Genomic DNA, 12,256 nt, shown 5'->3' with positions numbered 1-12,256 from the left:
AAACATGGCAGCCATGTTTGTTTACATCTGAAGAAAACATAATGGCCCATAAATCATGAATGCCTGAACGGATTTCCAAGCAGATTTTTTTGTTTGAAAGCTGTGAACAGCATCTACACACGTGGTGCATCATCTAGGCATGGGCGTGCACTTTTTACACAATTGCACAATTACATGGAAGTCTATGGTAACCATGGCAACGCGAGACATTGAAGAGAAAAAATCATTGCAACATAAGTGTTAATAAAACAAAATATTCTTTTATTAAAAAAAAACTATGACTAAACTAAATAAAAATGTTTCTAACTAGAAATGACGCAGTCATTATTAATCTGATTGTAGCCTAGTTGTTGATTTGTTTAGTATGAGAAAGAAAAGGAAAGTAGACTACCCAAATGGCAAGTGTGATAAGTGCAAGTGCTGTGAAGAGGTAACAGCATTGTAGTTGAATGGAGTTGTGTTGTTACTTGCCACCGCTGGTATTTATTTTTTATCAGTATTCTTGCATGTCATTATGATGATCCAGTCATTGGCCAGTATAGGCCTAATGCAACTGTCTCGCTTACCGACGAATAGGCAAGTCACAAAGTGAGCTGGGTTTAAACCATTAACTTGTCGCTGAAATGTAGGCTTAAGTGCCTAATGTATGGTTTGTATCCTAAATACAAATACAGGGTAACTAGTAACTAAACCTTTCAAAAAGATGTGATGAAGTAACAGTTGCGTGCAGCCTATGATCTCAAAGAGGACATGGATGGACCGCAGCAGGCGGAAGAATAGGCTACAGAGAAAGACCTTGACAAAGCCAATTGTCACGCGTTTCGCATCCATGTTTTTGTAACACACAAAAAAACAGCAGTTAATGATAATAACATAAACATTACAACAAGAAAAAATGATAAAGTCCCAGGAACAAAGAAAATTGTCACACGTTTTGCATCCATCTCAGTGTAAAACCCTCAGCTACTCAGAGGGCATGTAGCCTACTTGCCCAGTCAAACCACGTGTCCCCCAAATAGCCAATAGTCAAATAGCTAATCTAGTTGATTAGGCGGAGGGGCTGCCTAAAAAGCAACTAGAGCCCAAAAGCCCACCATAAGCGCTCAAATTCACCTCCTTTGAACGCCGCCGGCACCGTTCAATTGAAACGAACGTGCTGTGAGCCTAGCTCCGCCTGCCCAAAATGTCTCTGTCTCATTTTTCAAGTGCCATACGATGACGTCACTTCAGGACTGTTTTGAAACCTGGGTATTGATCTGCTTGTAGCTTCTACAATCAGATAAAAATGAACACTGCTGGCCACATGAAGTCCAAGATCTGTTGTTCCCATGTGGATCCCAAAACTCACATGATTAAAGATCACTTGATTTGATTTTTCTCTTTCTTTATTATTTGGAAACATACTGTATGATGACATGCAGATCATGATCACACTGACTGTATAGAGCATCGCAGTGAGTTGTCGGAAGTAAACAGCCCATTAATTTTCATTATCAGCCGCAAAGTCATAGCAATTCAATGAACACTTACCACTAGGCTGGTGGTTGTAAAATGGTTCTATATGCCCCTGTAGAACCCCCGAGTATAGTGTATTAGCCGGGGAGCCACTGTGCCAAAATAAGAGAAGGCCTGTGATGGCATGACATAATCCAAATTTTAGTTTTTCCTATTAATTTGGTCAATAAGGTACACAGAATGAGAGGCCTGCTCTGCCGGAAACACTGCGAAAATAAGTTTCCCATTGACTTCACTATACTGGGAAAAAACACACCAAAAAAAGTAGCATGTGAGGGGTCAAACTAAGGGTTCTTCATGATTCTGAATCCATTGCAAGCATTTGTTTTGCATGAAAAACATTCCTTGGGCTAGATTTCAGTTTCGCAAACCTGTGAATAGTGATGAGTCATCACTTTTCACCGTTATTTTGGTCCGTTTTCTAGCCCAAGGAATGTATTTCATGCAAAACAAATGCTTGCAATGGATTCAGAATCATCAAGAACCCCTAGTTTGACCTCTCACATGCTACTTAAAGCATATTTTTTTTGGTGTGTTTCTTTCCTGTATATTGAAGTCGATGGAGTGAATATACAAATGGCCATAACTTTTTTTCGCAGAGTTTCCGGCAGAGCAGGCCTCTCATTCTGTGTACCTTAATGACCAAATGAATAGAAAAAACAAAAATAAAAAGTATGTCATGACGTCACAGGTAAAACCCTATTCTATGAGCTTTTGGGCCTGTGGCTCCCCGGCTATATGCAATCACTCTAGTTTTAGTAAAAACACGTTTTAATCAAGATCGCACGGAAAAGAACTGCATTACCCATACTGCTAAAAATGTACATCCGGTGAAATCGACGTCTGTGATTGGTCTAGCTTCTTCTTCTTTCTTGTATCTTGCGGTTACTGCGGAAGTAGCTTACTGCCCCCTGTCTTCCCGGCGGATTATTGCACTTCAGCAGAAATCCGTGAGCGAGTGTCTTTCTTTTACTGAGCGTGATTAAGGGATATATGTATATATATATATATATATATATATATATATATATATAGATATATATAAGTGTCATTCGCAATGCATTCTGGGAGTGTAGTTTCCGCAATTTCTAAAATAATCTTGTACCCTGCCCTTTTTTCAGCTTTCTAATTAATCGTTGCATTAACAAAAAAATAATAATAATTGTTATGATTCCTCGCCCGCCGAGGTGGCTTTGTCAGAGGCTTAAAAACGTTTAAATAAATGTCTATGGAAGAAATGAATGAGGAAAACGCTTCCGACACCGGAGTGAGGACGGGGTGGGGCTTCAACTGCGATGCTCTATAGGCTTTACTGTCAAACTGCTCTTCTGATCAGGGACAAAGGAGCAGATGGAGCAGGAGGAAAAATACGAGCTTTAATGAATGAACGCCTATGAATCCAGATATGTTCTTCTGTGCCGAGCTTCCAAGCTCCTTTCATACATAATCATACAATTAACACTCAGTGCAGTTCTTCTCATGAAAGCCACTTAACTTTTGCTGTCAATGGGGATTTGGGGGTGTGTGAGCAAGGACGAGAAACAGACTGAGAAGTATAACCCTCTCTCTCTCTCTCTCTCTCTCTCTCTCTCTCTCTCTCTCTCTCTCTCTCTCTCTCTCTCTCTCTGTCTATCTCTCTGTCTCTCTAATGTCTCTCTCTCTCGCTCATGTAAACTACGCACACAGGGTGTTACATAGACAGCCAATAAGACAAAGCCAGGAATAGATTTGTCACCTTGTCCGACCCTGATGATGGCAGTTACTCGTGGTTGACAGCTGCAGCTGGCGGTAAACTGCTACCAAATCAATACAGTCAATGCATTCGGTTTTGGGACGGTTTACCCACCGTATTGTTTATCTTGCTTAATGGGAGAAATAACAACTTATGACAAATGTGCAGAATGTGCAAGTATACAGAACCATCTGCTCTTCAGGAATCAATTCAAAAGAATGTAGAAAATGTGGCTTCCTTGGTGTGCCCTCTAGCGTAATAATGACTAATAGTTGACTTATCTTGGCAATAGACACTGCTATGAGGGTTCACACGGAGTGCGTTGGAATAATTACTACATATGAAAACAAATTAATTATTGCTGTTGCTGTATTGCTGTGTGTCACTCCCCATCTCTGTCCCCATTTTCCTGTCAGTCTACTGTCCTATCAATAAAGGCACAAAAGCCCCAAAACAAATCTTTAATAAATGGATATATATTATATTCAGCTGTCGCAAGGATCTGTTCCATTCGATGCCTTGCAAGAACCAACGTTTTAAGAACACTTTTGTGTTTTGTCCCAGTAATACGCCATGACCAGCCTATTTATGGGTCTATGTGCAATATTGTTATTTGTCTTTCTCTCAGTTTTAACCTGTGCCCCCCTATTTTTGTGATGTGCTTTTAACTAACCTTGCAGTTTGCCTGTATGAGCTGTGGGATATCAGAATTTCCCTTCTGGGATTCATTAAGTATCAATCTGTCTGTCTGTCTGTCTGTCTGTCTGTCTGTCTGTCTGTCTGTCTGTCTGTCTGTCTGTCTGTCTGTCTGTCTGTCTGTCTGTCTGTCTGTCTGTCTGTCTGTCATAGGGTTTTGCTAAACCCTAAAGAAAATCATGGCACTGCATCTTTAACCAAAACTTTTGGTTAAAGATGCAGTCGACTGGGCCTTTTGACTCACTCAGAGGGCCCTATTATGATCCAGGTCTTCAGATATTGCGTTCAAATTAACTGTTATACGCATAAACAGCATTTGAGTATGTTTCTCATTTAAAGCTTTTTAACCCATTTAGGCCTAGAATTATTGAATGCTTTAACCAGTGAAAAATAGCAGATATACAAGCTCACAGCGCAGAGTGCCGCTCTGCGAGCTTGTAGATCTGCTATTTTTCAAAAAGTCGTGAAAATGTGTGCAAATCTTTGAATATATGTATTTTCGAAGCGAACGTTTGTAACTCAAATTTTGCTTCTGGGGGGTCCCTGGAACGAAATATTTTGAGATGGGAGTCCTTCACATGAAAATGTTTGAGAACCACTGACATAGTAGTCTCTCAAGAACAGACTAACTGAGCTCCAGTTAAGTGAAAAGGACCTTTTCTTTGACGATGGCTGGCCAGATTACTGACATAGAAACACAGGTTTTCAAAAAAATCTTAGAAGGATTCAAAAGACACTTATAGAATCGTGTCAAAATTCAAATTTTCAAGATTAAAAAAAAATAGCAGATCTACAAGCTCGCAGCGCGGCACTCAGTGCCGCGCTGTGAGCTTGTATATCTGCTATTTTTCAATAGTTAAAGAATAAAATAATGATACACAATAATGTGTACCCGTTCTAAGTGACAAATTAAACTTTGAAATTTTAGTTTATTCCCACCCTTCCCTGCAAGCCAAATGATGTTATGATAACATCCTCCGGTGACTCCGGTTGACGTTCAGAACTAGGCCAGATCACAGCCCATATGGGGATGATCTCGACGTCATTACCAGGACGTCATATGGACTTTTTTGTTTAACAGGATTGTTGTTATTGTTTGTACAATGTTAGTTGAAATATCAGCATACCAGTAAGACACCTCAGGGTGACAAGCGACCAAGGCTGAGGTCACGCCATATCTTGGCCATCTGGCCAGTGATGTATATCGGACCAGTATACACGTATATGGAGACCCCTGGTACCCATCCATGTACTGTATATGGAGATATGCTGTGAGAGCCCAAACATGCTTACTCAGTTATTCGTTATGTGAAAGTCCTATGATGTCTGTGATATCTGACATCATACCCTTTTATGCCCTTACATGGGGATCCCTGTCTGTAGAACCAGCCACACAGATATGGGCTGTCTTGGCCATCTGTCTTGGCCGTAATGGATTCTATTAGTGTGGTATTGTTGTGGTATTTAGCTGATGTACTACTACATTAAATGAGTGTACTAATATACGCAGTACTCCTCTTGTCCTTTTGTTCCTGTGTGACTCATATTCTGGGAAACGCTTGTTGTTGTCTTGAAATGTTCAAGACAAGGCCAAATTCTCTGCAGACACCTACGTGTCTCAGAGCATGTCTTTTCCAAGACATAGTCAGCCCTTATCGTCTGGCCTTTAACATCTGTGTTCCCTATATGGTGTGGTTGGGCCGTTGCTCTTATGCAAGCGATTGTTCCAATATCACTTCCCAGAATATGCGATGTGTTTGGCAAAACATTCTGGCTATTTGGCATACGTGCGCGCCCTGAGTGTTTTCGGCGTGCTGGCGGGGCCACGGTGACATGCAGCACACGCTTTCATCTCTTGTGAAGAATAGGGTTACCGCGCCCCTCTCGGCCTCTGTATCTCTGTCTCCCAGCGACTTTACGCCATCTCCTCAAACCACTAAAACCAGTGGTGTAAAGTAATTAAGTACATTTACTTAAATTTACTGGAGTATATCCAATTTTCTGTACTTTTACTTCTACTCCACTACATCTCAGAGGCAAATATTGTACTTTTAAGGCCTTTGCGCACTTCTGTGTTTTTTTTTCTTGGACGAATATCGGACCAGGGTAGATTTTTTTCCGATTTTTGCAACTGTTGCCACTGGGTTCCTTGCTCTCTCTCTCTCTCTCTCTCTCTCTCTCTCTCTCTCTCTCTCTCTCTCTCTCTCTCTCTCTCCTTGGCTTGAAAAACCTTTTTGAGAGTGTGATTCCACTCTCATAGGTACTTTGGTATGGCTGCAGCCTAAAGTACATTTTTAATTCTGGATTCTGTAACAGAGTATTTCTACTAAAACATTTGAATAATATTTCCACCACTCCTCTTTTTGCTCTTCAGGCGGAGCGGGAGCGTCAGTACGAGCTCCCTCAAGGCCACCGGCCGCCCAAGCCCCCCAAGGACTCCTCCTCCTACCTGATAGAGCAGGTCTTCTCCCCGCACCCCTACGCCCCGGCCGTCAAGGCCCACGTGAAGGGCAGCCCCCTGTACACCGACCTGCGGCTCACCGGCGTGTCGGACGGCAAGCGCGGCCAGCCCTCCTGGACCGTCGAGGAGTACAAACGCAACTCGGGGGAGAAGGGCAAACAGCTCAACGCTCTGGACCTGCAGGTACTGGAGCGTGTAGACCGCTGACATCACAAACACCGAACAATAGCAGAATGGGGGGGATGGGTGGGAGCAGGGACGTGCTGGGCCCCTGATTCAGCCCGGGACAAAGAGTTGGAGAGGCCCTCATTGCGCGCTATAGAGAGAGAGATCTCTCTCTATAGCGCTGCTGCTGCTCAAAGAAATCTGCCATTTCAGATCATGACAAGTGACAAGCCAGTGGGCCAATTACGTGAGTTATATTTCGTTGTTGTCGGGTGGAAACCTTGTATGTCCAAAACCGTTTGTTTTGTATTTATCATTTTAAAAATGATTTTAAACTAGTGAAAGCGGTGCGAGGCGTTGTGTGCTTGTAGATCTGCTGTTTTCACTACTTTTGTGTGACATCCTTGTATGATGAAGCAGGGCTTTGCTTTGCGAAGAAAATGTACAAATTTGAAACTTGGAGATACAAGGTTTCTGCCCGACAGTGACGATTTACTTTGTTGGCCGCCCAGACCCCAAAATGGAACGAAGGCCGACATTTCATTTTAAATTTTTTCCTAATGGCCGGCCGGGACAGGCCGGGAATAATGAACCGGCCGTTCGGGAGTTGTCCCGCTTTTCCCAATGGCCAGCACGTCCCTGGGTGGGAGAGCCTGGTTGTCTGTCTACCTTCAAGTATTACAAGCCAGCATTGCTTACTTGCATGAAATGCATTTTTCTTTTGTGCATGTGTGTGCATCCTCTGGCTTGTTCCCTTGTCAGACTGTGGATAATTTGCTTTGCTTTGCTGCTTACTCAGGGGCTTTTCACTACCAACGGGGCCGCACCAGCGAGGCCCATTGTGTTGACACATGCCTTTTCTCGCTTCCTTTGTCCACCATGATATTTGATTTTGATCCAGTCTGACCGACGAGATTTAGCGTCACACGTTTACCTGCCTTGACAGACTTTGGTAGAATCTGGCGTGATCCTCAAGTTAGTCAGAGCGTTTCAGGCAAAAATCGTGCACTTTATGATAGAAGCATGACATTTGGCACACAGTTAGAACATGCCATTGGAACATTTTTGGCTTGGGAAACTTGTGGGAGCTAATCAAAGTTGGACTTTACTATACAGTACAATAATACCAGTAAGACTCCCTAATCGGGAGATAAGCGACCGTTGGTCGCTTATCTCCACAAATAGGCCAAAAGTTTGTTTTACCAATTATCAAGACATACGGGCAGTTGACAGTTTGCCATGGTTACTCATTGAAGTTGAATCTCCATATGGAGATAACCTACGCATCACACTAAGTCTGACCTCACCAGCCCATATTTGGGCATGAGCAACTTATGTCTCCATATATGGAGATATGATGACATCACACAGTCCTCAGCCGATGATGTGGCGTGATGTCATACAATACACAAACGAGCCCTACAGTATAAAGGGGCAATTCTTGCCAGGAAAGAAGCATTTCTTCGACTCAGACCTTATCGCCAGGGTTGGCTTATAGCAGCTGTCGGTAGGACCATATATGGATTCTGTTAGTGTGGATCTCCTAACAGGGCATAATCTGGGATACAATCCCTTTTATGCCCATATATGGAGATCCCTAACAGAATCCCTTTCATGCCCATATATGGAGATCCCTAACAGAATCCCTTTTATGCCCATATATGGAGATCCCTAACAGCATCCCTTTTATGCCCATATATGGAGATCACTAACAGCTAACAGAATCCCTTTTATGCCCATATATGGAGATCCCTAACAGAATCCCTTTTATGCCCATACATGGAGATCCCTAACAGAATCCCTTTTATGCCCATATATGGAGATCCCTAACAGAATCCCTTTTATGCCCATATATGGAGATCCCTAACAGAATCCCTTTTATGCCCATATATGGAGATCCCTAACAGAATCCCTTGTATGCCCATATATGGAGATCCCTAACAGAATCCCTTTTATGCCCATATATGGAGATCCCTAACAGAATCCATTTTATGCCCATATATTATGGAGAAATCCCTGCTCTGAGTATCTGACATCAGTGTGATGTCACCTGTTTATGCCCATATATGGAGATCCCTGCTCTGCGTATCTGGTTGCTATGGTAAACAGTTGGTTGCTAGGGTAAAAAAACATGGTTGCTATGGTAAACAGTTGTTTTTCGGGATTCTGAATCCAATGCAAGCATTGGTTTTGCACGAAAAAACATTCCTTTCCGAGAAACGGCCGCCACAAAACTGTGAAAAGTGATGACTCATCACTATACCATAGTTTTATGGGGTCCGTTTTTAGCCCAAGGAATGTTTTTCCTGCTAAATAAATGCTTGCATTGGATTCAGAATCCCGAAAAACTCCTAGTTTGACCCCTCACATGCTACTTAAAGCATATTTATTTTTTGTATTATTGTACTGTATAGTAACGTCTATGAGAGCCCAACTTTGATTGGCTCCCACAAGTTTCCCAAGACAAATCTGCGATGGCCCTATAGCCAAAAATGTTCCATATGGCATGTTCTAACTGTGTGCCAAATGTCACGATTCCACCCTATTCCTGCCCAAAACGCCTGGACTATTCTGTTATCAATGCGCACCACCCGCAGCAATGACAAGAAGAAGGAAATCAGCCTATTTTCTCAATGAAACGGTATTGATAAAGGTGTGTCTACTGTATATGGAAATCATTACCCGCTGCTGTATTGCTTCTCTAGACCAGGCATTTGGGGATGCAAAAAGTTGTATTTGGTATTAAAAGAACAATAAATATCCACCTGCATGCCGGCCGAACAGCTAATTTAACTTTAAACGCTGTTGCAGATCAGAGTAGATGCTGTTTTTCCAAGAGCTTGTGCGGCCTTGCAACATTTCTATCCCCATGCAGTAACATTAACTAAAACCTGGAGGCCGGCATCTATTCAACACAGCTATTCGTCTAGCCTTGATCTCTGTTCTCTACATCTTGAACATAGAAGCTTTTAGAAACCTTGTATATGTAAGGGAAATATTCGCACATCCACTGGATGGGTGCAGGTGCGTTGGATAGTGAATACTGAGGTAATCATGAAAAGATATTTCAAGAAACCTTGTATAGAAAAAGTATCACGGCAGATAATACATTCTGAAGTCTGTTCAGGTTGGTCACACGTGTGCTCCACGTGTGTGGCTTGGTGTGTGTATGATGCTACAATAGACATGGGAGAAAATAGGGTCTTGTCCAAGGACGTGCAGAGAATGTTAGAGAGGCAGGGGCTGACATTTCTAAAAAGGCCTTTCTGTGAAAATATTGAAAATAGCAGACCTCCAAGCAGCTGTGAGCTTGGAGGTCGGCTATTTTCATTGCTTGATACCACACTGAACTTAATCAGTGTGGTAGTCAAATCTGGTGATGTGGCGTTTATACACAGAGAGGGCAATTATTTCAACACAAGATGCTGCATTGAAGTTCAGGAGAGTTTGGACAAGGCTATTCTCTTGAATGCTGTCTTCAGGTATGTTATGGAAAGGAGGCATTTGCATTTCTTTCAGCATATAAAAACTGCATTCATGGTCTGGAGAGGGCACTTTTTACAGACATATAAAAGGGCAGGGGCTAAAGCCCCCTTTGATGTCTATGGGTGCACTGGTCTGGTCTGTTAAGCTTTGATGCAGCCAGAGCACTATATTATTGATGTGTGTAGTATACTACAGTATATGGCCTTCAGAGCTGCCAGAGAGACAGATCATATCACTTGCTATCTCACCAGCCTCTTTCCAATATATGTCTGACTGTGTCGGCTGCCATTGAGTGATTTGAGTCAAAGAAAGCGAATTACTTCACACTGCACGTAACTTTATAGGTGCAATCAATGTCTGAAAGACAGCGATTACTTACTGGCTAATGGGCTGACACTGAGGCTTTCCATTACCTTTGGTCTTTGGTCTTGACAAGCTGAATGTAGTCTTGAAAGCTCGACATACTTTCTGCAACCAGTTAATGCAAATTAAATAGCTCAAATCAAGAATTTATTGCTAGGTGAAATGGTCTGCATTTAGGGATTTTCTTTAGAATTTATTCTGTAGAGTTTTATTCGTGAGTCATATTGGAGGGAAGAGTGAGAGGATAGGGTAGCACATGATTACTGACGTAAATCTGCTATATTACACAAAAAGAACGTTTATTTACCAGGTTACCCTAATGATAATAACCAGTAAGACTCCCTAATCGGGAGATAAGCGACCGTTGGTCGCTTATCTCCACAAATAGGCCAAAAGTTTGTTTTACCAATTATCAAGACATACGGGCAGTTGACAGTTTGCCATGGTTACTCATTGAAGTTGAATCTCCATATATGGAGATAACCTACGCATCACACTAAGTCTGACCTCACCAGCCCATATTTGGGCATGAGCAACTTATGTCTCCATATATGGAGATATGATGACATCACACAGTCCTCAGCCGATGATGTGGCGTGATGTCATACAATACACAAACGAGCCCTACAGTATAAAGGGGCAATTCTTGCCAGGAAAGAAGCATTTCTTCGACTCAGACCTTATCGCCAGGGTTGGCTTATAGCAGCTGTCGGTAGGACCATATATGGATTCTGTTAGTGTGGATCTCCTAACAGGGCATCATCTGGGATACAATCCCTTTTATGCCCATATATGGAGATCCCTAACATAATCCCTTTCATGCCCATATATGGAGATCCCTAACAGAATCCCTTTTATGCCCATATATGGAGATCCCTAACAGCATCCCTTTTATGCCCATATATGGAGATCACTAACAGCTAACAGAATCCCTTTTATGCCCATATATGGAGATCCCTAACAGAATCCCTTTTATGCCCATATATGGAGATCCCTAACAGAATCCCTTTTATGCCCATATATGGAGATCCCTAACAGAATCCCTTTTATGCCCAGTTGGTTGCTAGGGTAAAAAAACATGGTTGCTATGGTAAACAGTTGGTTGCTAGGGTAAACAGTTGGTTGCTAGGGTAAAACCATGGTTGCTAAGGTGGTTGCTAACGTACACTAACAGACCAGCAACAACAGACTGTTGCCACAGCAACGTACACAAAGGTTTGTGTACACATGTGGTGTGATGTCATACTGAAGATATATGACATCACACCGTACACAAACAAAGGTGTGACGTGTGACGTGTGACGGACGGACGGACGGCCGGTGGAGGTTTTGGTAGTAAACTGCTCCCTAACGGTCGCAATAATCTTAAATAAACTACATACATGCGAGAAATCTCTGTGAGCGCGCGTGTATGCGTAGATGTAATCCGCGTATCTCGAGAACCGTTTGTCCCACCGGCTTCAGATTCGGCACGCGCGTTCCCCGCCGCAGCGCAGAGTGCCATGCCCGGCCTCGACCCGACACGATGCGCGGTTTTCCCGAACCGGCGTGAAACGTTCGGAATCACCGTATTTGGAGCTGATTGTTGACATCAGGCTGTTTCGGAGGAAACCGGCGCAAGCGATGACTCATTGTGACATCACTTCATAAAAGACTCTGACATCACGTACGCCACATGAGTCAACAAAAAATGCCATGGTTACGTATTGAATGTCATCAGTTTGACGTGTTCTGATGTCACAGATCTAGCTGCTGACATCTGCGTATTCTGCTTAAAGAAGAAACAAACAAAAAGCGACAGAGATCTCCATATATGGGCATAAAAGGGAAACAGACAG

At 42.7% G+C, this 12,256-nt stretch overlaps 1 protein-coding gene across 1 annotated transcript in view; it reads left to right on the top strand.

The window, feature by feature from the left end:
- The window catches only part of minar1 (membrane integral NOTCH2 associated receptor 1), a gene marked incomplete at both ends in the record, with an annotated part of 42,113 nt that overhangs the window by 11,668 nt on the left and 18,189 nt on the right, over nt 1-12,256 (top strand). The window contains one exon of the mRNA XM_080730004.1: nt 6,318-6,587. Coding sequence (XP_080586130.1) covers nt 6,318-6,587 — 270 coding nt within the window. The remainder of the gene's footprint in view (nt 1-6,317; nt 6,588-12,256) is intronic.

The sequence above is a fragment of the Nannobrachium achirus genome (assembly GCF_963921795.1).
Source record: "Nannobrachium achirus genome assembly, chromosome: 7".
Taxonomy (NCBI): Eukaryota; Metazoa; Chordata; class Actinopteri; order Myctophiformes; family Myctophidae; genus Nannobrachium; species Nannobrachium achirus.
The sequence above is the reverse complement of the archived record's forward strand: the minus strand, read 5'-3'. Positions and strand labels throughout refer to the sequence as shown.